This window comes from Gallus gallus, chromosome 5, assembly GCF_016699485.2.
Source record: "Gallus gallus isolate bGalGal1 chromosome 5, bGalGal1.mat.broiler.GRCg7b, whole genome shotgun sequence".
NCBI lineage: Eukaryota > Metazoa > Chordata > Aves > Galliformes > Phasianidae > Gallus > Gallus gallus.
Window position 1 is genome coordinate 14270319 of NC_052536.1, and position 27274 is coordinate 14297592.

General features: G+C 39.4%; 1 protein-coding gene across 4 annotated transcripts; it reads left to right on the forward strand.

Annotated features, from left to right (window-relative positions):
* Positions 1-298: 298 nt before the first annotated feature.
* TOLLIP (toll interacting protein) lies at positions 299-26694 on the forward strand. Of its 4 annotated transcripts, none has more exons than XM_015286612.4 (7): positions 299-449; positions 7880-8029; positions 11528-11710; positions 13782-13934; positions 15139-15229; positions 18806-18826; positions 23225-26694. In XM_015286612.4, the coding sequence occupies exons 1-7, from the start codon at positions 417-419 to the stop codon at positions 23437-23439; spliced, it is 846 nt and encodes a 281-aa protein (XP_015142098.2). In that variant the 5' UTR covers positions 299-416; the 3' UTR covers positions 23440-26694. The 4 variants fall into 4 exon arrangements, with proteins under 4 accessions (XP_015142098.2, NP_001006471.2, XP_046797585.1 ...); XM_046941629.1 differs by lacking the exon at positions 299-449 and adding an exon at positions 908-2453; XM_046941628.1 differs by lacking the exon at positions 299-449 and adding an exon at positions 908-947.
* Positions 26695-27274: the final 580 nt, after the last annotated feature.

Genomic DNA, 27274 nt, shown 5'->3' on the forward strand with positions numbered 1-27274 from the left:
CGTTCCCAGCACCACAGCTCCCCCTAGCGGCGCCCTGCTCGGTGCCGCGCTGCGGAGCCCGCAGAGCACAAGTGCGCATGCGCAAGGCTGGCGCTGCTCTAACGCCCCCCCCTTCTCCCCCCACTTGTCGGCTGGTGCATGCGCAGGCAGGGAGCACCGCGCCCCCCCTCCACCGAGAGGCTTCTGGCCCGTTGGCGCATGCGCCTGGTGGCAGACGGCTTTGGAAACCGCCAGAAGGGGCGGGGAGCGCGTTGCCGCAGGCCTGCGCGGAGGTGGAGGCGGGGTCGGAGCCGGGGTCAGCTGACAAGGGCGCCTCGCGCTGCGTGACGGTTGGCGGCGGCCGTTGGAGCGGTTAACGGGAGCGGTGGGGCGGCCTGGCGGGGCGCAAGGCGGGGGCTCGGCCCGAGGGAGGCGCCATGGCGACCACCGTCAGTACCCAACGGGGCCCGGTGAGTGCTGCTGACCGGACCGCCGCGTTCGCCCTTGGGGCGCCGGAAGATACTCTCCCCGTAATCCTCGGGCGGCCGCGGCCTGGCGTGGACCCTTCCATCCCGCTTGCTGCCAGGCCCGACTCCTGCCGGGCGGCCGGCGGCCCGCGTTTCTCCTCTCCTTTCCTGATCGCCGCCCGCGGGAGAGAGGAGGGCGAACGCGTCCGTCCTCGGTCCGCTGTGGTGGTGAGGGACGAGGCTGCATGTGCTCCTCGGTCCCCGCCTGGCAGAGGGTCTCGGGGACGGGCAGGGGAGCGGTCCTCCTCTCTATCTGTTCGCCTCCGATGGGCGCTTGTGCCCGCTCGTGTTCCAGGGGTCTTCCGAAGATGAGAACTGCGTAAACTAAACCAAAACCTTACGTATTTCTCCTAAAAGTGGTGTAGAGCTTCCTATTTACGCGATTGGACTGGGAAGCTTCAGACAGCCGTACCTGGAAGCTGAAGCACAGGACGTGCTGAGGTAGGATGCAGCCGCGGGGCTGGAAACTGAGCAGTCCAGTTTAACAGTCCTGTGAGACTTTGCATTGAGGGTGAAATGGGAAGCTCTTACTGCCGAGCTGTGCTCCGGAGTAACCCTCCCCCACCCATAGGTGCTCAGCTGTGTGGTGCTCAGCTTTGGCGGTGTAACATTGCCTCCCTCCTATGCTGTTCCTGGCTGGAAGAATTGAGCAATAGTTGAGAATACATATTGCTCGGCAGATAAAGTCTTTTTTTCCCCCCCCTAATTAATTTATACTGCTGTGTTTCATTTCTTAGAAACACTTCTGTTAGGTATATTTGGTGGCTGTTGTCTGTGCAGTCTCCCTGAGAGACCGAAAGACTGGATTATTAATTTACTAATCTTGAAAAGCTGAATCTCTGTTATTATCTTATGCTAGTAATGCTATTTGACTATCAATTTAATTCCTTGAAATGCCTTATTTGTGAGATGGTTCAGAATGGATTCCTTTTACAATTATATCTTACGATTGTTGTGTTCTTGGAATAAGTTTTCAGTGGAGAATTAAGGTCAAAACAGTGAATTAAGGTTTTTATTCTCTCTTTGACAGTATTATGGATGGAGAGCTGCTATTCTGTGACTTATGAATCAGGCAATTGGAGGTGTGGTGTTTGAGAATTGATGGTGCGATTGCACTCAAATGCTGTTCTTTCAGTATGCAACAGATTTTACTAATAAATATCTGACAAAACAGTTTGTTTTCAAATACCTTCTAGTCAGGCCTTGGTTGATGTTTGGAAAAGGTTGGGGAACTTGTAGGGAATCAGTGTAAGAGGAGGGTGCTGAAGGAAGTGGTAACCAGCTGTGATGGTTTGGATAAAGCTGGACAGCAGGCCTGGTTGCAGTCCTGATTTGCTGAGACAACGCTGTGATGGTAGAAATACTTCCATGAAATGGAGTGCCATTTCTTTTTGAGGAAAGCTGTACTTGTGCCAAATACCTTGTTGATATTTAGTGTATTACTTTTAATCTTGACTTATTTTAGCTTGATGAAGTCCTCCTGTTGGGTTGAGATAAGATTTTAGCGAGAACTTTCTTGGAGTTGGTTTCAGCTTCTTCTTTCTTTCTTATATACTCCCAGCATTGTGTGTGCTTTCCTTCTTTGTCTTAACACTTTAGAGACTGGGATAATTTCAAGTGAATTATTATGCAGCATTAAGAAGCTGTCATTCACAGGCGAGAATGCTGATACAGTGCATACGGGCTTCCTTAATTCCCTGAAGAGCAGAAGATAGAATGCTATTTGTTTCTCTATATGTAGTTGCATTACAAATGAATAGCCACTAAATGGTGCTAAAGGACTGGGAAACACTTTCCCTTCAGTGCTGCAGGACATTTCTGCTGCCTCTGAACAGGCAAGAAAATATTCAAGATTGTTTCGTGCAGCTAAGAAAGCAATGTATGCTGCTTTACTGCTGCCAATCTTGTTCTTATAACCATGCTTTCTAGTTTGAGACTGCTTATTTGGTGAGTAATTCAAGCTCCGATTGCCCTCATTTTGCAGATGAAATAGAGCTGAAATCCTGTTTGCTAATGGTAAATATCCTGCTAGAATGTAGATTTCCTGGGCTGTCTTCAGAATGATAGAACTTTTCCTGTTCTAATACTGTCATTTAATTGCGTAAGTATTGTCATCTCTGATTTTAAGTTTTGTTTTGAAATGTAGCTCAGGACCACTGTAAACACAACTTGAATTCAAGATGTTCACTCATTCTATCTTCTTTATGTAACTTATTTTTGAATATGATTATTTCTGCAGTAATCAACCCTCAAATTACAAAATATTCCGCTCCTTACTAAATTAGTGTAGGTTTGTTGTAGTTTTTTCTTCCCTGAAAACCAGTTTTTCTTTTATTAATGGCTGTGCTTTTCCACTATGGAATGTATTTTGTAGATTTGTAAGTGTCAATGTCCTGGGCTAATTTAGGTGTGCTGGGAAAAATCCAGAGGCAACAGCTTGTGACAAAATAATTCTGTCGGGACTAAATGTCGTATGTGTACCTGGGAAGGGGAAAATAGTATCCAAGTAATGACTGGACTCATTAAATACTTACAGATAGATATATGGAAGCAAAGTAGGTGATAAATTTCTAGCAAAAAGAATCTTGAGAATGAGTTAATAAATGTCTGATACCTTGCAGTTTGCTTCCCTTTTTATTTTGCTTTATTATTTATTAAAGCTTATTATTAATTTTTAAAGCTTATTAAATGTAGTTCTTTCCTTTGCCTGTTTCTAAATTGAGAAGCCTAAGTAAAGCCTTGGACTACAGTTGTACAGAAGTTGAAGTGGAGATGTCATGCAATAATACGAGTTGTATAGAATCAGAATCGCTGAGGCTAGAAGTGATATCAGGAGGCCATGTAAACCAGCTTTTCCCTAAAAGTGTGGTGAGTGTTGAGTTTAGACTAGGTTGCTCAGAACTTGGTCCACTAGGATCTTCAAAACTGGTAAAGACCATTTTTATAATCTCCATGTGGTTTTTTTGTTGTTTTGTTTTACATGAAACCTCCTGTTTCAGTTGGACAGCTAAAGTTTCTTCTTGCCTTGCATCTCAAAAGAGAACTTGGTCTGTTTTCTGAACAACCTTCTCATAGTTACCGGAAAGCCTGTATGGAGTACATCCTAAAATTCCTCTGTTCTAGATAAATCCACAGCCTTTCTTTACAGATCCTGTACTGCAGCCCTTCTCATGGACCATCTTAGTGGACCTCTGCTGAGCTTTTGATCATCTTCTGTGTATTGCTGGGCCCCAAACTAGATGCAGTATTCAATATGTTGCCTTAAGTGTTACAAGAGAAGGGAAACTATCACTCTCTTCAGTTTACTGGCTTTTGATCTATGGTGTAGTATGCTGCTAAACTATAGCTTGCATTCCAGCAGGCTTCCCCCTGCTGTTCTGCTGGATGTTCTCTAGGCTGTACTGATGCCAGGGAATTTTCTGTCCAAAGCACAGGACTTTGTACTTGTTACTGAATCTCATGGGGTTCCCATCAGTGTATTCTTCCAACTCTGCTTGTTGGCCATGTCCTCAAACAAACCTCCATTCAAAGGTATGAGGCACACGTGTTAGGTCTCAGTACAGACCTCTGAGAAACCTACCATGTAGTCAGCCTTTAGTGTCACTGGTAACTGAACTTCAGTTTCTGAGCGCATAATCCAATTTTCCTCCATTCAGCAGTCCACCCCCATTTGGGCTGTAACGACCAACCTCTGATACCGAGATGTGGTGGGTGACCTTTCTGAAAGCCTTGTTTGAAAATCCAGGTAAACAGTCTTCCCTTCTCTCCTTGACAGGTTTTCAAAGATGGATGTGACACTTAACTATCTTTCTCCAATTTTTGAGGACTTCTGTTACCCATGAGCTTTCAAACATGAGAAAAAAGTTGGAAGATACTGTCATCTAGCTCCCTCAGCCCTTTTGGATGCATCTCATGGTGCCAGTCTTTCAAAGTACAAACCATAGAATAATAGCTCAAAATTGTCTTATTTACTTAGTTTTTTGAAAAAAAAAAAAAAAAACAGTGGAAGCATTTAGGGGTAAATAGGTGGAACTTCTTTTAGTAGCTAGGAGTTGTTTAGCTCTGTAGTGTGAGATTTCTCTGAGAATTAGTAGTGGAGTTTCTCGAGCTATTGCCCAGTTCAGAGTCCTTAGACATCAGGGCATTCTTTCTTGTTCTTGGTGTTGCCTTTTTTCCCTCCTTGATGTAGGTACCAGTACTCACCTGATGGGTTAGTGAGCCAAGTAAAGCTCTTAACACACTCCTCTCCTTTACCTTCAACCCTTGTTTTCTTTTGTTCAGCTTCCCCTGTATAGTTGCCTTGGCACCACTTAGTGTTGCGTGATAGGTGAGGGTGAGAAGTAATGGGAAGATGAGTCTAAGACTGCCCAGGCCTGAATAGCCCCACAGAGCCATTGGTTTGAAGAAATAACTTGATTGTGGGTGGTGGTGGTTGTTTGTTTTTTTACATCTGCTGCATTTTTTGCTCTAAAGGACCTCAAAATGAGGTATTAGATGTTTTTAGCAGACAGAAAGGGTGATGTTCTGTTTCTAGATAATTCATATTCTTGATTTGCAATGCTGTCAGTAAAGCTTATTAAGAAGTGATTACAAGGCAGACTTACTGTTATGAATGCCTGCTCAACATCTGCCTGAAGAATTAAGTTTTATGGTGACACCATTATAATTGTCTTGCTTGAAAAACGAATCTAGTAAATTCAGATGTTAGATGGAATGTTTATGGTGCAGTTAATGGTTGGGTGGTGCTGAATTTCACCTTCTTCCTGGAACGTTATGGTAGTAGAGGGAATACCTTTGTAAAGTGGGTGTTGTGTGGGATACCAGCTTGTTGCCTACGTTCGCCTGGCTTTAAAACTGTTTGAAATCTGGTTATGCAACCTTGTATTTGGGATTTGGAGGTGGCAATTGCTTAACTGTTCTTGAATGCTTTGAAAGGAAAAAATTAGTATATTTCCTTTACAGATAAAGAGTTTGCACAGTGCTGATTTGCCTCCATCCCTATGAAATCAACTGATAATCCACGTAAGAACTTGCTGATTAACGTTCTTTCCCCAGTGAACTTCTCTGCTAGCTGCTTACTGAATACATCACCAGGACTCTTATACCAGATCTCAGACATGGCTGAACACTGAAGCTGGGACTGTGCGCCTCTCCTGTTCCCTACTTTTGAGGGGCTTTACTACTGGTATCTTTTAAGAATGTAGTTATGGTAGCTGTTAGCAGTTTCTGAGAATGTCTGTTCTGCAATTCCAATGTGAGGACGTAGCTTTGTGTGGGATGACCGAAAATCCTTCTTTGGTTTGTCTCTTTTGGACCTTGGTGTAAAAAATACATAAACCAGTCTCTACTTTGGAGCAGTATTTGGATGACTTAAAAATTTCATGCTTTTTTTTTTCACTTCTCTGACCACAATGAATGAATGAGTTAAGGTTTCCAACATCCATATTTAGGTGGTTGTGCCAAATGCTATATGCTACCCTGATTTCTGAGAAGCTGGCAGAGGGAGCTTGCACATATGGGGATGTGATTTAGGGCTGCAGATCTCACTTCTGACTATGTGAAATCGTTATGATGTGTACTCTTAGATGCTAAAAATTCTGAATTTCAAACTTCCTGGAGGTTGTCAAGGGTTGAAAGGAGCCAGCTGTGTTGCAAGTGCCATTGCTTTGTTAATTCTGGGGCCAGTGCAGATCTTGCCTAAATGAACTGTTCTACTTTAAAACTACTAATTGTTCACAGCATTGAAGCACTACTAAATAACTGATAAATAGTTTTCTGTATATAATATATGTAATAATTCTACAAATAAATTAAAAACTATTTCCTTTAGGAAGCAAGCTATTATGAGGAACCCAAATGCAAAATTTAAATGGTTGTGAGAAAATAATATTCAAGGTATGTGTTCTCTGGTCACACTTCAGAGAAATGTATTTCCAGCTCTGGGACAGTGCATAATGAATGCCTGCAAAGAGAAGTGTTGCTGTGTGAAAAAGGAGCTCGATGTTTCGATAGAACAGTAGTCTAATGGACACCATTAAAGCATTCACTTTCAGGTCTTTATATAGATATTGTCAGTTAGCCGTCTTGAAGGGACACTTGAAAATGTTTCCCTTCTGTACAATTACTTTTTCAGCGTGGAATTCTAAGACGCTTATGAGTAGAAGTGCATCTATTTCCCGTCTCTCCCAGCAGCCAACAGCAGGCAGCCAGCATTTCCTCCTCAGTGGCTTTCCTACACTTCCTCTCTGGCATGTGACACCTACTGCTGCCAGGATCCCCGAGGCTTTTCTACAGGGCCAAATGCATCTCTTGCCAAATCACAGTTCGTATGACTGTTGCTATCTCAAGGATGCAATCTTGGCATGCAAGTGCTGCCTAATCTTCAAAAGCGATGTCCTAGGGGCCTTTTCACTTCTGACAGTATGTTCTGTAGGCATGTGTTTGCCAGATACACAGTTAAGTAAGCTTGTCTGAGACAGTAACGTAAGAAATTGGAATGTCTTTTGTCTTCATGTGTTAGATTTTTATGAAATACAGAAGCAAATCTATAGGCAGTAGAGATGAGCTTAATTGGTTTTTTTGCCCTACTGTGTGAGAGACGCTTTCAATTTTTTATTTTGATTTTTTTCCTCATTTCTTAATTTGTGATTGTCTGAAGTTGGAATCCCTCCATTGGGTCAAGTTTGGGATCAGATTCTACCATGTTTGACAAGGTTAGTTGCAGGCCGTGTTTAAACCTGAAAAGGCATTAGGCCATCTTAGTTCTCCTGAGGGTTTGTCTTTATGATCTGTCTTGAGGATTTATTTTGAAAGTGACACTTCAAGTGCTACCACGTACCATGGGTTTTATTTATGCAGCTTTCAAGTTTGTATTAACCTCTGCTGCAAATGTGTGTTACAGTACTGGCAACTTCATCTGAGCAGTAGCTTTTATTAATGATAATGGCAGCGTATTAGACCTTGTGGTCTTTATTTCAGTGCACTTTTATCTTGACAGCAGGCTGCTGTATCCTGTCACAGGAGTGACTGGATGAGTGGTGAATAGATGGAAGAGCTGGGCAGCATCAGATGTCATGTGCAAATGGGATGTGGAACTTGGTAGATCTGATGTTTGTATGCATTACTTGAGCGTTCACTTGTAGAGCAGCCTTGGCTCTGCATGCCACGTTGTTATTTTTTAGAGGCTTGTGTAGGATTTTAGTATTTTTGAAAGCGAGCATGGCAGTTCTGTCATTGCTTACTTGCTCATGTTGTCAAAACTAGAGCAAAATGCTGAATGTTTCTGCTGAGCTTCTTGGGTTTTTTGTTCCTTTCCATTGTTCCTTATGAAAGTGGGAGATGTAAGTTTAAAGTTTTTTCTCTCTGTTTTCCAGGTGTATGTTGGTGAGCTTCCTCAAGACTTTCTTCGTATTACTCCAACCCAGCAGCAACAGCAGATCCAACTGGATGCCCAGGCAGCTCAGCAGCTGCAGTATGGAGGACCAATGAGTACAGTAGGCAGACTGAGCATTACCGTAGTACAGGTATAAATTGTACCTATACAAACTTCTGTCATTTTTCATCAGTGGTCACAAAAGACTTTGTGTTGAATTTTTTTACTCAACTGCTTGGTTTTTAGGAAGCAAGTAGTTTTAAAAAGTTTTTGTTGCTTAATTTTTTTGTATGTCAGTATTTTTTCCAGTTCCGTTTCTTAACTCTGACATGCAAGGTGCAGCAATTTCCTGTAAACTTTGCTGTTACGGAAGAAGATGCTGTTACAGAAGAGCAATTCCTGTAGAAGCCCTGAATACTGGGAGACATCTGCAATTTTGAGACTCTTATAGGGAGCTGCAGTTAGCTTACATATTTTTCCTTAAGTGGTTGTTCTGAGCCACAACTCTAATGCATTTTGCTACTTTTTCTGGTGCTTTCTGCAGGCTTTCTTGTTAATCTCTAGTACACAGTCCTAGCTTCTTAACTTCTGCTTGCTCTTTCCCTTTGTTATCCCTTAATTGATCTCTTGGCAATACTAAATTATTGCCTTCATTATGTGTAAGATGTCAGGTTTTAAAGCTTACCTTCTTAGCACAGTTCTATTTGTCTGCATTAGCAAAATAGATGTTCTTCATGTTAACGTATCTCGTGTATTTAGAAGTCTTTTTCTAGAAGCATACTAAAAATGTATTTAGTGACAAACCAGGTGTTCTATGGTTAAAGCTCTAATGGTGGGGTGAGGCCCTTTATTAGGGAGAAAACTATAGGATCTCTCAGGAAATGAGGTACTGATCTTTCTTTCCGATATCTTTTGCTGGTCAGTTTACTCCTTCACAACCTATATTCCTTATATTCTGAAGACTGGAGGCAGTGCTTTTTCAACACTTGTTACTTCTAAGGATTGTTGAATGCAGTTTCAGCCCTTTTTCTATTTCTAACCAATTCTCCAGTCTTTGTTGAGAGGTTTTCTATGATGTGGATCTCTTGCAACTTTGAATAGCAGAAGAATGTTACTGTTTGTAGTGGTAGAAGCTTCAGTGACCTTTTTCCTCAGAGCTGGGGACACATGATTTGGGTTAAACCTCAGACCTACAAGGGAACAAAACATATATTAGATGACATGCTGTGTTACTGTTAGCTCTCTAGTTTCTAGCCATTTGTATGTTAGTCAGTAAGTCCTTCATCTTTGGCTATTTGTTTTGACAGCTGAAAGTGCTTTTTTTTTCCTTGTGGTATTTTGATCCCATCACTGTAGATCATAGAAACTCTTGAGTTAGGTAAGAGTTCAGACAATGTGATATTCATGGAGCTGTTATGTCTCTCTTTACCTGTGTACAGTAACATTCAGATGATTCCTGTTTGTGTAGGTGAACTAATATTTATTGTGTTGAGTGCTAATTTATATTTTGGAGGTTGTGAAGACAAAGAAAAAAGATAAAAATTACATACATACTTTCAAGAACGATGTCTGATGGCTGTTCTTGATGCCGTGGCTGTGAGTAACTACTTGTTACAGAGCTGTAAGTTAAGGTTAAGCAGACCTCTGGAGATTTAGTCCAAGGAGAGTCCCTTAATCAAGGATTAAGGACATTGGGCTTCCAAGGAAAGGCTGAGAGAGCTGGGAACACCTAGCCTCAAGAAGATCAGGCTTGGGCAGGGATATTGTCAGTAGGTATTTCATTCCACAGAGAGAATGTTTCTAGAGATTAGTTATCTCTGGTGACTGAAAAGGCTATAAGAGAAGAGGTGCAAGGAGCACAGATTGCAATAAAAAATAATAAAAACAAACTTTGTACTGTGAGAGTTGTCAGATATTTAAACAGGCTGCCTAGAGAGGTTGTGGAGCCTCCATCCTTCAAAATGTTCAGAACTTGCTTGGCCACAGCACTGAGCATTTGATCCTGCTTTGAGGAGGTGGTAGTGCAGGCTCTCTGGAAGTCCCACCCAAGTTCAGTCTTTCTGTGGTTTTGTGAAACTCTTACTAATTTCAGTGGCCCTCTACTGAACTAGTTCCAGTATATCCATGTCTTGTTCTGGGCAGCCCAGAATTACAGAAAAGTACTCCAAATGTGGGTCTTGCCAGCACTGAGTTCCTTCAACTGCTAGCTGTGTTCCTGTTGCAGTGCAGGAATCAGTTGTCTCTGCTACAGGGATCAGTTGCTAGATTGTATCTAACTTGATGTCCACCAGGAACCCTCAGATTCCTCTCTGAAAAGCTGTTCTCCAGTCCAAAAAGGAGTACTGCTGGAATCTTGGCTGGCATGTGGTACTTGGATAGGAGACTTACCGTGGCATAGTTAACCTGTGGAGTGCAGAGATCTAGTTGAAGTCCTTTGTATTTAAATGCCTGTTGATAAAGTACACAGAGCACTATGCACAATTTCTGCTACTAATAAACTGTTGGAAGATCAGAGAATATGTAATTTTCCTGCTTTATTTCTGTAGTTACACAGTGATTGTAATGAGTTTAAGTGCTATTGATTATGTAGTCCTAAATTATTAGATCGATAATTTATATGTTGTGTTCTGGTGGCATTTCATGTCTGGCTTCTTAATCTCAGGACTTCAGGGTCTAGAGAGAAACATAACATGGGTGCTGACTTTCCTACTTTAATTTGCAAAGCCCATGTTTACAAGGAACAGTGTAAGACAATTCTCACCAGTTCTGATACATAATTATCAAACCAGAGTATGTCTTGAAGGATTAAAGGACTTTCCAGGCCAGAGCTGCAGCTGCTGCAGCTAAATCTGTTGCAAGTCTCAATTGTTTGAACTCCTTACCTCTCCTGCAGGTGAGAGGCACCATAGGCACCATTTTCCTTTTTTCAAATGTAAAAAGAATTCTATGTCATTTCTTACAGGTCAGAACAATAAGCCATATAAAGCTGTTTTCTACTTGGCATGGCTGTGCAGCAGTACTCTGTTGTCTTTAGGACTGTCACGGACTTGTTTTTTTCTCTTCCCCTGATGTTATGGTGAAAGTATATTGGGTAGCTTCAGATTACGTGCTGTATCTGTCCTTCCAGTACCATCATACTTAAATTGCCCACCAAATTGTGTAACATCAAATTCATGCTCTTATATCTGAAAAGTATAAATAACTGGATTTTACTCTGATTTCTTTTTACAGCAAACATTATGTGATATTCTCAAAATTAAGTTACTTTATCCTTTTATACATCTCAGTAAAAGAGGATAGGCTACCTGTAATGTTGTGTTGGAGGGCGGAAATCAAGGCAAAAATTGAGCATAATACAATTTCCTTGTAATCGTGTATCTGCTGGTTTTATTATGAGGTAATTTTAGCTTTGGTGAAGATGTGTGTTTTCTATGGAAGACACTTTAAAAAGAGAATCTTGTCAAGTTTTCCCAGGCACTTAATGTTGTCATTGACTTTTGTGTTTAATCAGAATGCTGTTCTTAGGACATTTTTGCTCTACCTCAAGTTAGTATATCTGTTTGATGTCTGATTCTTTGTGATCTAATCATAACCACAAGTTATTGTACATATTACATACTTAAAGGGCTTTCATTTCTTTTTTTTCCAGGCAAAATTGGCAAAGAACTATGGAATGACCCGCATGGATCCCTACTGCCGAATACGGCTGGGGTATGCTGTGTATGAAACCCCCACAGCACATAATGGAGCCAAGAACCCTCGCTGGAACAAAGTTATTCAGTGCACTGTTCCTCCGGGTGTGGACTCTTTTTACCTAGAGATATTTGATGAGGTCAGAATGTTGATACTGCTTTCATTTCCTCATCCCTTGTTTGGGCTGAGGTTTGGGTGGAATCCTGCAAGGCAGAATTGAGTTAGCAAGGGCTGCTTCTTAGCTGCACTCTCTAGGAGATGGTGCTAATTTCTCAGATTCTCAAGATCAGCAATATGCAAAGCTTTGCTCTGCTCCAGGAATGTCAGCCCAAGGATGCCAGAGCTTGGTACCTCATAAGGGGCACCAGAGCATTAGCAGAGCTCCCTGCAAGTAAAGAGAAGCAGAAGTGTTTGAGTGGCATCTAAGCTCTTCTTTACTATGAAGATGTGCTGCAGCCTTATGTTCTGTACTGCCCCTACTAAAAATAGCATGTTTTTACATTGCTGGGTTAGCCAGAAATTCTTAGTTGTTCTAACCCAGGAAGAGGTTAACTGCAAGCCCATAAATACTGAGAATAAACCAATCGTATATAGAATGTGTAGTCACTGGGAATAATTTGCAGAAACGTAACTTTATCTATGCATGAATTTAATGGCAAGTCTCTATATGTCCACTTAGGTATGTGTTACTTAACACATAGCAGTGATAAACTGTTCACAGGTTATAAATTTCAGTTTCTCAGAGATTAAGTACATCTGATTAACTCAGTTAAGTAATCAGCTCTGCAAACATTGCTTTTAAGGGTAGTACTGTCATAAATTCTTGTGTTACTCTACCAGATGTTATTGGCAGCAGGGTGTATGTGCCTACATGTTAACTGTTCCGTTTTGGGATTCTGACTTTGACTTAGAGCAAACCTGTGTTCTCAGCTAATGTAAGAGGCTACAACTGAGGCAAATGTCTATGACTTGCCCTTCTTTGCTGCCCCTCCTGCTGTGTGAGTTCAACTGGACACTGCAGCAGCTGTGCACTTGTTACACAAATGAGGCTTTGGAATGCTGTTCTGTGAGAATTGGTTGAAGTTTCATTACTGCAACAGAGGAGGCACATCAATGCTTATTTCTACTCCTGAATTACTGGAGTTGTATTTTAAATTTAAACAGAAGCCGATTCTAAGTAGTGTGATTGCTGTCTACAGATACAGACCTGTTTAAATACTTTCTGCCTTATAGGACCTCCTGCATTCTGGTGGTTTAATCAGGTGGAGACTGGAAATATTGCATAGAATGAACAAAAAATACAGAAGTATTTTACGTCAATATTTATTAATGTTCATGCAACAAAAAAAGCTTTCAATACTGTTTCTCACAATATCCTTCCCAAATGGATACAGCTAGACAAGTGCATAATATGATGGGTGAAGAACTAGCTGATGAGTCCGGCTCCAAGAATTATAGTAAATAGATCAGGCTGACAGATCTTTCACTCGTGGGGTTCCACAAGACTCTGTTTTGGGGTCAGTTCTCTTTCATGTTCATAAGTGATCTTGACACAGGAGTCAAATGCATACTAAGAAAGCTTGCGAACAATATGAAATTAGGAGAAGCTGTTGACTCCCTCAAGGGTAGAGAGCCCTTGCAGAGATGTTGACAGATTAGAGGGCTGGACAATCTCCAACCATGTAAAGAAGTAAGAAGAGCAGTGCCAGGTTCCCTGCCTGGGATGGGGAAACCCTGGATACCTGTACAGATGAGGTGAGGGGATGAGAGACTTGGGAGCAGGTCCACAGAAAAAGGATCTGGGGGTTCTTGTCAGCAAGTTGAATGCGAGTCAGCAGTGTGCCCTGCCAGCCAAAAGGGGTTTCTGTACCTTGGGTGCACCAGGTGCAGTGCTGCCAGCTGGGTGAGGAGAAGGGCTGGACTGCTCTGAGCTGAGTGGCTTCACCTCCAGCACTGTTTGCAGTTCTGAGTGCCACATTATTGGGAGGGCATATAACTGGCGTATTAGAGGGCACGTGAAGGAGAGCAACAGAGATAGCAAAAGGTCTAGAGGGCAAGGCTTAGGAGGAGTGGCTGAGGTCATTTGACTTGTTCAGCCCAGGTAAAAAGTCTGAGGTGATTTCCTGGCAGTCTGTATGCTGTGACGCTTCATGTGTGCAGGTAGATAGCAGTAAGGTAAAATGGAGATGTTTGTTTTTTTTTTCCTCTAGCGAGCCTTTTCAATGGATGATCGCATTGCTTGGACACACATTACAATTCCTGAATCTCTAAAACAAGGAAATGTGGAGGATGAATGGTATAGCCTGAGTGGAAGGCAGGGTGATGACAAAGAAGGAATGATTAACCTGGTGATGTCATACACGGTAAGTCAAGTTTAGGGTGAGAATGAGAGAGATAACAGAAGGAGCTATTTGAGGTTTAAGTAGGAGTATTTCCGTTGTATCTTACAATTGTGTATGTTAGCATTTAAAGTATTTGTACTTTATTTTGCAAATAGCAGCCAAAAAAATTAAGGTAGTAAATCCTTCTTGGTGAGGTAGTAAATGAATATTTGCTTGGCTAATCCTCAGTCAGATAATCTCTTTTCATTTCTAATTTGATTGAAACAACAACAAACAATAAAGATTCCACTTCATACTTAGAAGGTCATGGTAATTTAAAAGTAAAAGTTATGGCAGCTCTTCTCTTTGGTCTTTTTGGAAAGTTTGAGTACTCTTTCTGATGACTTGAATTCTTATTTCCATTTTTATTTAGTGCTTGTTGTCTTGAACTGCTGACTTCAGTCTATTTAGTAGCTTCTGGACTATTCTCTAGTCTGTTATCTTTGTCATAAGGACCTGTTGGATGGCATGATAGTTCCTCAGGGCTTCCTACTGTGCTTGCACATGATCATAAGTTGCAAGTTGTTCCTGAGTGCGCAGCTGTGAACAGGTGCTTCTGCTATTTGAATTTCCTGTTTGGTCCCACAGCTGAACAATTAATTGTTCCTTTACCTCTAGGGTAAAAGAATTTTTATTAACCTTTACAATGTGAACCAATGGATGTGCTGCACACAGTATCTGACCTTCTAATGTCTTTCAGGATGAAAGTGAACAGGAATTGTGGTAGTATAAAGGAATGGACTTGAACATTTTTAAAAGTACTAATTTACCTCAGAAAATGATTTGAACTAATGTCTACTCTTAATAAAATTCAGGTTTGCTTCAGATTTTCACTTTGGATGAATATGTCATGTATTCATTTTCCCAAGAATAAAGTATGAAAACTTAGAAAGCCATGTTTTAAAACAATTTGTTTCAATAACAGAATTTCGGTGTCCGGTTGTATCAAGCTGATGGGAAAGGATAATTGACGTGTGCTTACACTCAATTTGCACTCAAACTAATTGTAATTTCAAAGGGTAGTATTTCAGTTAACTTGCCAAAAATTCTGCTTAATACAAATTGGATAGGCCTTATTGTGCATGCAATGCAGATTTCCTGTATTACAGTGTGGTGACTTTTTTTGCAAACGATGTTTTTGTTGGCATTTTTTGAATTGTTTTAATCTCTTGTGCTTTGTGTCTAGTCTTTGCCAGCTGCCATGATGATGCAGCCCCAGCCAGTGGTTCTGATGCCCACTGTATACCAGCAAGGAGTGGGATATGTGCCTATAGCAGGTATATTGTCTTTCATTGAAGACTAAAGCTTCCAAGTAAAGGGGTTTTGCAGAGATACCTACCAAGTTTCTCTTCCTTTTTAGAATGTGAAGGGAATGTGTGATTTCATCCTTGCCTATTTTTTCCATGATACCAGAGAAGAGGAAATGAATTAAGCGTAGACCTGATTTCAGTCTTTTTGATTTCTGAGTTTGAAAGAAACACATAAGTTTGGATAAAAATGACTATGAAGTCACAAGTAGCATGAAGTCTACTTTTATTGAGTATGAAATCTAGACTTCTGTCAAGTCATTAAATAACTAAGTGTACTGGAACATAGTCTGTCAGATATAGTGTGCTGTGAAGATGGTGGCAACCCAGGTGAGAAAATCTCAGACCTCAGAAAGCACATCAAATGATTTGTGTAGTCAGAGCTGCAGCTAAAATTGACTATAAGGGGATTATCTTTCCCGTGGACCTTGAAGGTGCTCTGTTGGAAACTTGCTACACAGAACATGAACTGCTTAACATTGTGAATGAAAAGTATTAGGGAGCTCTGAGATTAATGGAAATACATCAAGAAGGCAAAAGAAGCAGTTGTCAGTTGTACTAGTCTGTGCAAGGTAAATTTTGGACTTGTACAGATGGATGTGTTAAGTTAGGTTTTGTAGTTTTACTGTTAAAAGTGAAAACTTCAGGTATATAAATAACCATTTGTTTGCTCTTCTTAAATAACTGGTAAGTAAAGTTTGGTTTTCTTTGTTTTTTCCATTTTAGTTTCAGCTCTTAAAAGCTTTAGTTTGAACATGAATTCAGCAAGATGGTGCTCTTCATGGGATGTAATCTTACTGATATATTTTGAGTTTCTTCACATACATTTTTATGGATGAGTGAGAGAGTACATGGGGCACAGTTGCAGTACTGAGGACTGGCACAATATATTTTAGACTTTTAGACTCAATTCCTGATTGAATTTAATTTCATTCTCTGAAAAAGCAAATTTCCCCAATAAGAGTCTGGATATTTAACTTAAGAAAAATATGCCTCCTGCTTCATTTTTAAAGTTAAAGCAAAACATAGGAGAGTTTGGTTACATACTGAACTTCTTGATGAAAATGTATAGAATGCTTCATTCAAAATGCTCTTATCTCTAGAGCTTCATTCTCAGGATTTAAGTCTTGCTTTGCCAGCAAACTAGTCTAAAGTACTGTGTGTATTCTGAAGTATCATTCCATTGTGGTAAGCTTCTGTGGTTCTTCTGTTCTTGGATTAGATATACCTTTTTACTTCTGGATTCATCACATCTTGATATGCTGAAGCAGTTAGTAAACCTCAGACTTAGTATCTTGTGTGTGGTTAAATAGTTAGATTGTTAAATTTAACTTAAATTGTTGCTAAATTATTAAATAGGTGGTTAAATGTTTTTTAAAAAAAGGTATAGAATTTATAGAATTTCTTGAACAGATCAAAAACAGTGATATCCGTGCTGTGCTAGTGAGACTGCAAACAGTGAAAATGAAGCACAGATTAATTTCAGATGTAACGTAAAGCAGACATCTGACTGAACAGGTGAAACTGAAAGTAGACCTTCAGAATTAGAAAAACAAGTACAGTGGTGTATCTTGAGATTAACATCTGGGTGTTCTGTAAGTTTTGTGTTGACCGGGAGTATATTTTCAGAAATACTTAAATAACAGTAATTGTTTTGGAGAGGTGAACAAACAACTGATGTTCTGGTGCATGTGATTGCAATGCCTGACATTTTATCATGATTATTTATGCACTGGTTTTATTGATGTGTGTGTCGGAGTGTCTCCCTTCTGTGAAGATGCTGCATGTTTGTTCTAATTACTGCTACAGTAACCTGCAATAACCTTCTTTATTAAAAGTTCTTCCTGATGCTAGAACTTTTACTTTTAAGGTGTTGTGGAGTCCCACCATTCCATTTAAACTTTTTTGTTCTGAGAAAACTTGAATGTACTTTGCTAACTTCATAAATGCCAAACTAGCTTATTACAAACCAGCCTTCACCTGTTTATATTTTTCATAACTTTTGATGAATTTTTGAGTATTACTCTGCCATGTGTTTACTGTTACAGAATTTGTGGGCGCCGTGAGAATTTCTCAAAGTGCTGAGTTTTAAAGCCTTTCCCTATTCACTAATCTAATGACCCACTCGTAAATAATGGAAAGGATGGTGTTTGGCCTCTCTGTGCAGGTGATGTCAGAATACTTCTACTGTTAGAGGCATGATTATGTAGCTTAAAGAAAAGCAGCAATAGGGCAGCCGTGTGTTCCAGAGGAGTACGTTTACCTTGTTCCATCTCTTCAGTTCTAGTTTTCCTTCTACCTGTCCACTTACAGGGCTTTATCATCCATACTCATTTTTGTTTTCTTCAGAAAACTGGAAGAGCAGCACTGATTAACCTGTTGCCTCTGTAAGGGACAAGATTTTGCTGTTGGCCAAGAGAGAATCTAAGTATCGTCAAGATGGAAAATAGATTCAGTAGGTGGACTAGAATATGCTTATCCAATCCTGTTAACAGTTATTTGTGGAAACTATCCAAAATAACTGAGTTTTAAAGTGAGATGATAGTAAGTCACATTTAGCTGTGTCTTGAAGGGCCAAACTGTGGGGTATTTTTGTGGATAACAGAAAATTCTGTTTAAAAACTTGGCATACATAACTAACCTTTTAATTAAGGTCAAAGCAACTGATGCTGCTCATAGAATATTCTTGCACTGTGTGAAATCATTTTGAAGGCTTTAAAAACTAAAGAATCCTGATAATAGTGCCAGTTGCTACAAACTATAGTCACATTAATGCTATCTGAGGGTTGGGTTTGAAAATACTGAACTTCTATGTCAGAAGTTCTTCTAAAACTTGGCTTTATTTACACCCTTCCTTCCACTTGTGTGTTCTAAACTTTAGCCAGTTTAGTGCTGTTGAATACGTAGTGTGGTACACTGGCAATCACAGCTGTTCTTTGAGCAGGATATGAAAGGCAGTAGGTTTAGCACAGGTAGTTCAATGAAGCTGCATTACTTTACAGCTAAGTTGTCACTGGATAAAGTACATTTGCACTTAATAACACCTGTATAACAAGTAGGTTAAAAAATAAACAAATAATTTCCAGGGCTCATTTAGGGTTTGCAATATTAGGTTCCTTAGAGGCAAACTTTTATGCATGTGTGTGTTACTCCTTTAGGTCTCCATATTGGGTTCGTTGGGTTAGTTCATGAAAGTTGTTTATTCAGAACAGCATGGATGTTTGTTGTCCTTTCTGGGCTATAAAATATAATCCTTGCTATAGATGCCTAGTAGCTTATTTTGGGAGCGTATTCTTCTTTTTTATTTCAATAAAAACAGCACATCTAGGAGGCTTTTGAGTGCTGGAACAAAAATAGCTGTGAGACTGAATCCTAGCAGCATTTCATTTTTGCTATTAGGTAGCGTAGTTTTTATGCAGTTACCTCAGTTTATCCAACTTTCACCTTTAGAAACTAAATGTTTCATTTCCTTTTAAATATAGATTAATGTTTCTTTCCCATGTCTTATTCCTTCTCCCTTGCCCCTTCATTTCCACCTATCTTTAGGGCTTGAATACTTTGCTCTGGGTAAGTTTCCAAGCTCTCTACTCGCTCCCATCCTCATTGATTCAAGTCTATGCATGAACTCATGTAGACAGCTTTATTTACATTATAGCAGACTGTATCACAAGGTATTTCCACTTGGATGTCACAATAAAATAATGCATCTCTTGAAATTGCTAAAGCCCTTCTAATCTGTGGGAGATTCCTTAATCTTCTGCTCAACTTCAGTATATAAAGATTAAAGTAATTGGTGATAGTGTTGATAAAACGTGATGCTAATTTTCTTCTGAAACTGTTCTGTGTCAGTGAGCTATTTTAGTTGGCAGTACTGGTTTCTTGGAAGAGAAACTTTAATCTTGCAGTTGTTCTACTGCAAGATTTGGGGAGAATGAGATGATGTCATGACTGTTTGTGAACTTTGAAGTGAAGAACTCAGCTCTGCAATGACATTCTGACAAGACAGCCTGTCACCTACCTTCTGTTACTTCTTAAATTAGCCTTTTTTTGTAAAAGGTAACACTTATTTCATCAGTATGCATCTTACACGCACCATTTTAGATTCATGTGGAGTTAAGTATCTGACATGATTCTAAAGGTGAGTTCTGTTACAGAAAATCATTTTTCTTCAATTTAGGCTTAATTTAATATGGCACATCTGACTTTTGAACTGTAAAGATATTGTGACATCCTTACCTTCAATATAAGCATTGGTGTTCAATCAAGTATGTTCAGAAAATTCTAGATTTATACATCATGAGATAAAATTATTCCTTGATGCTCTGAATCTCAGAAAAACACTGTAAATGCAATGGACATGCTGCCACGGTGTATTTAGTTTCATCAGAGCAGTGGAGCTGTAAACTTCTGAAGGTTCATATTCTTCATGTCACTTAGCTGCTTGGCGGGTTAAAAATCAGCATTAAGGAAAAAAAGTGGTGGCATCTGTACTTCTAGAACTGACTCTTTCTGAGGCAAGTGTCACTAGGGCCTACTGGAATACAAATCTTGAGTCTTTAAAAAAAAAAATACTATTTTTATCTTTCCGTTAAAGAATTTGTGCTGAAGAGACTCATGAGTTAATTTTGGAAGGATCATCCCTGTGCATAAGCCAGAATAGTAATGACTTAATAAATGTAGAGTGCTTGACTGAACAGTAAAATAAGTGTGTAATGCCTTGTGTGCAGCTGGAAAATGTTTACACTCTTGAGGCTTTGTTGGTGCTTCCTTGCTGCTTTTAGCAACTGACTGCTGTTGTACTTGCTTCACCTACTGGAATGCCATTGCTTATGCCAGCATGTTTGCCATTGCCATTTCACTGAATTAGAAAACAGTGCTCCATTCTTCTGACATGTAACACCTATTATCTGAGAGCAACACAGGAGTGTTCTTTTATACTTAAAGGATGCTTATGTGGTTTAGTTTCAGTCTTCATCTGTTAGTGAAATGAGCTGCTTAATATGTAAAGAAGCTTTTTACTGAACGAAGAAAAAACTGAGGTTTATAACAGTTATCAGAGTAGCTGCAATATGTATGTCATACATTCCAAATATGTATGTTAAATTACATAGTGTGTACATTTATGCTTAAGTCTTGCATACTATTTTGTAAATCAGAAATAATAGATGCTTTCAGTCTGGGGGGACGACAACAAAGCCAAGAAAAATGTACTCTTGAAACTGGTGATGCTGACTTTCATGAAAAATATATGTTCTGGAAGTGCTTATTAAATATCACTGATACTAACTTCCTTTAGTATAGTCTGAATGTGGGGAGAACAATACCGGTAAGAAATATCTCATCTTCAAAATCAGATATTTAGACTGAAAGTACTTAGTGTTGTATGTGCAGATATCTGGCCCCATAATTATTTTGTTTTGATGTAAATGTAAGGTAAGGAAATTGCCACCGTTATTGTTTTACAGAGGCAGACTTACTGGTAAGCTTCTAGGATGCTGTGACACTTCAGAAGTGAGCTTGATGTTTCGTTTGCCTTAATGTTTTAAACTTGTCTTATTTACAGACATCTTAAATAGCCTAAGCTGATAGCTGGATAGTCTTACGGTGCTGATGACTTACTAAAGAAAGTTAGGAATCTTCACTTAAAAGTGAAGCATAACTTGTCTTGCTCTGTTCTTTCATTTTACGACTTCAAATTTGCATGGTTTCAAACTGATTTACATTTTATAAATGCCTACAGTGTTTGTAGGAAGAGTGAGAAGGAGTTTAAGTGTGTTGAAGCTCAGAAGAGGCAATCTGAAATGCTGCTGCAGGATGTGGTTATTGTGTAAGGAGCTGTGTTTGCAGCATTGGTGAGGCTTGCTTTGTGGCTTACTTCTGGGGCATAACCATAATCTGATTTGCCAGATGGTCAAAGAATCTGATAGTGCTAAGCAGAATCTGAGGGAACGCGGTCCAATTGGCTTAAGAAGCTCTAGAGCCCAAGTTTAGGTGGTTGTGGAGGGAACTGTAGATGTCCTTGTGAGGGAGTGTGGTACATATGGCTGGGCAGAGATAGTTTGAGTGCGTGGGTAACAAAATTATGTTGGGAAGAGGCTTTTATTTAGATGCCAATGTGAACCTTTTTAAATGGATGCAGCCTGTGCTACCTAGACTTAAAGAACCTAGGTTCCTTTTTTGCTTCTAATAAAGCTTAAGATTACAAGGAGAACTTTAAAATCGGAGAAGACTGATAGCATTGAGACACTTACAATTCAGTAATGCCCTCCTGCATGAAATTGAATAGGACTGAAGTCCAAGTTGAAGGAAGAAATAGCAAAGGATATGTGAAGTAAAACAGTTGTGGTGCACAGTCAAATTGTATTCCATTAGAGGGCATTGTCAGCTGGAGTGTGATATAAGTTTTAGGTGGGTTTTGGTGATCCAACCACGAGTATCAATTTTAATACATCACTTTTAAGGTTGAAATAATTGTACAAGTTAATAAGCATAAACAAACAATGTGGTTCTGTAGAAGCTCATACATCGGGAACTGTAGGTGTCTTATGAACATGTGGGTAAGGATGATGTGCTCAACTTGTCAGCTGCATTTTTGATGTTGTCATTTGTGAAGGAGCCTTGTAGCATGAAATCATAGAAATAAGTCTTCTGTTTTAGTAGCTGTTTTGAAGATCTGCTGAACAAATGAAAACGTGTGATCACATCATGAAAGAGGTTTTTAGTGAAGTGCATCATATAAGAAAGTAATCAAGGGAAGGGAGCTAACAGACAATTTGTCAATTCAGAAGCTCTTTCCAATTTTCTAAGTCCACACAAGTTATGGAACTATCATATCACTAAGTGGGACACAATGTGACATTCTTAGGTAAACGTTAAGCCAAGTATTACATGTAAAGATAAAATACGTATTTGGTAGTACTTTGATCATTACTACATGTGCAGATGTGTGAGTTACTATGGACTGTTCTATGAAAACATCAGGTGAATAGTGTACAGGAAAGTGGATAAAATGAAAGGGAATAGAGAATGGCACAGTTGCATCATGGCACAGTTGCATCATGATGCAGACAGTTCTTCATGCCCTGTTTTAGAAATAGTACAGTAGAAATGCAAAAAAAAAAAGTATAAACATGCAAGACTAAGATAATCAGGGGAATGGCTTGTAGTGAAACAGGCTATTTTCAGAAGAGATAACAGCCTCTAAATGTCCTATGTACTGTTTTAGTTCTTCAAAAACAAATGGTAGTTTTTCAGCAACAGATGTAGGCCAAGTTAATAATAAAAGTCAAATGATGTAAAGGGGCTTTTGTCTGGTAATTGCTTTTAAGAGTAATTTAAAAACTCACATTCTGAAACTTTCTAAACTGACAATGCTTTAATTTCACACAGCAATGCAACAAGTTCATTGAAAATATCATACATATTTTGTACTGAGGCAGAGATACTTGGAGAAGTAGCAGGTACCCTTTTGGGCTGAAGGGGAATTGTACTTTTGCTACTTTGGGGCTTTGCAGGAGGAACTGGAAGGAAGTTGAACCAAGGAAGACCATTTGCCTGTGATTCATTTATGTATGTGGTTGAGTCCTTTTATGGATGTGGTTTCCTTTTAATGTGATGATTACATTTTTTGAATGCCTACTTATTGGTTATGTATATTGCTGGTTTAAAAAGCAGCTTATCACAATGTAAATACAATAGGGCTTAAAATACGCTTAGTATCTGAGGACTTAATCACGTGTAAGCCTGGTTCATACAGGTTGTATCTTAATTCTGAGCTGTACCTATTGCCATATTGCTTACTGCTTCTGAAGTGTAACTTGGGCAGAGAACCAGTTCTAGGAAAGTGCTTTTGATTGCAACAATCTGTGCAATCTCTGCAGTTGGTGGTTTAGTGGTAAGGGATGGACCACTTCCTTCATAGTCGTAAACTTTTCTCTCGTGTGTTTCTTTTTTTCCTGCATGCAGGAATGCCTGCAGTCTGTAATCCTGACATGGTACCTGTGGCAATACCACCTCCTGCAGTCAATCCTCAGCACCTGTGTAACGAAGAGGACCTGAAATCTATCCAGGACATGTTTCCCAACATGGACAGGGAAGTAATCCGCTCAGTGCTAGAAGCTCAGAGAGGGAGCAAGAATGCAGCTATCAACTCCTTGCTTCAGATGACTGAAGAATCATAGAATCACTTCCTGCGTTGTCCCTTTCCTCAATGCCACTTATTTTTACTTGCCAAGCCAGGGATTTAGCTAGAGGAAGAATTTCCTAACAGTTTGCTGTTAGTGCATCCTGTATTCAAGAATATATCCCCTTTTCTCCTTGAGCATTTGGATCTTTTCACTTTCTTATGCTAAACTGAGTATGTGCAGGTAGAGAATGTCCTACAGTGCAGTGTTGAAACATCTTTGATATCACCTGTGCCCTGTTTGGCTGTATTCTGGGGGAATAATGCTGCTTTTTTTCCTTTCTCTCCCTCTGTTCAGAAACTTGTTCTTTACAGAATAACTCTATGCAGTACTGGATTTACTACTGTTTGTTAGATTGGAAAAATTACTTTTCCGATGGAGGGTTAGCTTTTTGAACAATTTATTTGTGTATTGTTTAGGTTTAACCAAGCAACCTGTTTATAGCAGAAATTAAAAGAGAGGCCTGCTCCTTGTCCTGCAGTGGTCAATTATTGCTGTGAAATATTCAACTACTTGTGATTGATGGAAGACTTTTGGTTTAATAAGTTAAATTTCTAAAGTTGTGCTTGTTTGATATTTCTAATGAGCATCTTTCCTTCAATCTAGCTATTGAGCACCAAAGCAGTATATTATCTCGTATATATTTGGGGCTTTTATCACATCATAGAACATGGTTATATATCTGTAAAATCTTAACAAGTGACTTTTTAACTTGTGCAGTTTACTGCTATAGCAGGACTGAGCCCTAATGTACTCTCATTGCAAACTGCACTCATACTGCTGCTGCGTTCCCATGACTATTTCAAAGGACAAACACAGAAGGGCAGAGGGAAAGATTTTGTACCTGGAGAATTAATGAAACTGTAAAGATGTAAGGTATTGCTGTTGATTTAAAAAAAAAAAAAAAGTAGAAATGTATGATTGATCTGTTTAAGGCTTCTTTCCTCACATCTGTATTTCAGCAAAGTTACCATTTTATATTAGTAGACAAACTGTTGTATTTCTTTGTGCAGTTTGAAAGTAGAAGCATGGAAAACAGTCTCAGAATCTTTGAATGTCACTGAGTTGCCCAATGACTTGTTGATTGTGGTTGCTGTGGTTGCCAAATGGTTGAGGTTGGAGGGCATCTCTGAAGGTCATGTGGTCCAACACAATTTATTTGATACAGGTGGAAATAACTTCATGGAAGAAAATGTAACATATCCGACTCAGTCTGATTCTCAGAGGAGGTTAGAGGTTGCTTGTATTTATTGTTAGTGTTTTTTTCCAGGAAACAGCTCATCTTGGAGCTGCAGAACCTTACAGTAGGCACCGGTTATCCTGTTGGATAATTTTCTGCAGTCTCTTTATGTAGATTATAAAGTAATGCACTTTAAGTAGTACGAACCAGTTAATTTTTTCAGTGATGTGCAATGTTGCTGTTTTATCTTTTTTAATGTTTGATTTCGGATACTTTCTACAACAGCCATAAACTGTTACATTTTCAAGAGTTGGAATGAATGTACACTTGAAATCCAGGCTCTTAACTGATTCATGAGAACTTTACTTTTAAAGCAGAGTCTGGAATAGGGAAAAGGGACCCTTATTCTCTCTTTCCTCAAACTCTGCTGCATGTTACATACTCTTTCATATCTGCTGAAAAGCTGTTTTTTTCCCTACATACACATAAGAAATCTTTAGGTAGCACTGGTGGTAAAGTATGAATATTTATTTTTATAATGAAAAATGATGCTGAAACTTTTAAAATACAATGTTCAAATCTATCCTGATTCCTGATCTTTTAAAGCTGTTTTTCATAATAAAGAGCTTTACGTTTTGTTACAAATCTCCCTACAGTCGTAAATTTACCCTTGAAAGCATAAATATCCTTGTACATCCTCCCATGGTCTTAATGAGATTCAGGGTACACTTTTTGTGCTTTAGTAGTGGAGTCCCTGCATTTTGTTTTTCTAAAATAAAACGGGTGGTCATCAAGAAACTTGTCTTGTACCTTCCCTCCAGTTCCTGTAAGTGTTGTGATTAAATAGGTGTGGAGGCATTTGGCCTCTATCTTCATAGCATAGAAACCTGACATTGATGCCCAAGAGGGTAAATATTTGTAAAGTTTCAACTCTCAGATATCTCCAGTAAGACCTCCCCTGTGCTGACTCTTACTCAAAGTGAATTGATAGAGATGTTACAATTCAGAGGAAATGTATCTATTGGATTTTTTTATATTAAAATGCTGGGATCCACAATAACAGCTTTTAGAAAGGCAGCAGTCACAATTCAACTTAAAGGCTGGTGAATTGTACCGCATCCTGTGACAGCTCCATGTCAAGGACAGAACAAACACTCTTCAATTCTAACCATCAGAAGTTATGAGAATGCTAGCTTAGCTAACATAAACTAGGTTCCAGGCCTCTGAGCAAGCTGTAGCTCCTGTTAAATATTTGTTGTTATTTTTGTTTTATGCAAATGCTATGCAAAATAGGGTAGGTAGGAGCTGAAGACAGGAGATTTAGGAGCAGTGTGGCCAGTAGATCTGTTTCAACATGTTAAACTGTACTTAATACTGTTCTTGGGATTTTGATCTTGATTTACTTAAGCATTATAGCCGAAACTTTTATTTCAAGATCTTCTTTTTAAATGCAAACACTGATTGTGATCTTACTCAGCTTTTCAGCATAAGTAGCCTCTCAGTTAATCTGCTCATTCAGCTTTGAATTGGAAAGAGGTGGAAAAGAGGTGGGGAGTAGGCTGGCTTTCCTACAGTCTGTGAAATGAAAGCGTTGGAACCAAAAGTCTGATTCTTTATATAAATTGTCACTGTTGTAGCTTTTGATGAAACGCTAATGGGATGATACTGTTCGACACTGTTCTTCCTTCTGCTCAACAGCTTCAAGCAGCTCGGAACCAAAGCCAGATGTAAAAGCCTGGCACCTGCTAGAAATGAATGCATTTTGTACTAATTTGAGTCCTACCAAGAGCCTGAACTTGCTAAGAATAGGAACATTTTTTGTCTAGCTAGATCCTTGCTGCTTTCTTCTCTACTGCTGTTTGCATCTGTTGATGGTACCGAATGTTTTTTCCCTTACAAATGTTGTTGCTTGTTTGGTTGATCTGTAATACAATACAGAGGATGTTCTTTGCTGTAATAATTCTGAAGACATTGTTTCTCTCTGTATTGAGGTCCAGTGTCCAAATGTTTCTTGCACTCTAGAATACATAAACTTTTTTGTTCTAATTTAATAAATGTATCATCTAAATGAAGGCGTATTATGTCTCCCTTGGAGAGCACCTCAGTTTGCTTCTCTACAGGCTGATACGGAATTCATCGTGTATCAGTTATGTTTGGTAAATTATACTTCCTTTCTTAGAAAGGTGATCATCCAGTGGGACTTGTGCAGTGAGTGCTCAGAAGTGTTTTAAGCATTTATCTCTAGGTGTTTGCCTTTCTTTAATACTTCTAGGTGCTGCTCCTTCCAGAACTGCTGTGGTATTACAGGTCTAGAAGACAGGTTGAGGGGGTAGTGGTGTCCCTGGGAAAAGTTAAGAAATAAAACTCATGTAATACTTCAGCTACAAGACAAACTGGCTTTACCCACTAGTTTTTAATATATTGAGGAATTTTAAGGATTTGATTTACTGTCTTTTTAAAATTTTGTCCTTAACTAGAAGGCTGAGGTTCTTTTTGTGTTCAGCAGCATTGCTATGCTCAATGAAAATTAATGAGCTGCTAATGGTGCTTTCCTGTAGCTCTTGAGTGGCAAAGTCTATCCTGATTTTATGTTCTAAAGCTTACCACTTGCTTCCACATTTCTCCAGTGTACTGTGAGTGTAGCAGAAATGT

Bases quoted from the DNA above. Each gene is read 5' to 3' on its own strand.
- TOLLIP (XM_015286612.4), top strand. From the start codon at position 417: ATGGCGACCACCGTCAGTACCCAACGGGGCCCG. The intron at 450-7,879 runs GTGAGTGCTGCT...TCTGTTTTCCAG, and splicing joins TCAGTACCCAACGGGGCCCG to GTGTATGTTGGTGAGCTTCC. The intron at 15,230-18,805 runs GTATATTGTCTT...ACCTATCTTTAG, and splicing joins GGGATATGTGCCTATAGCAG to GGCTTGAATACTTTGCTCTG.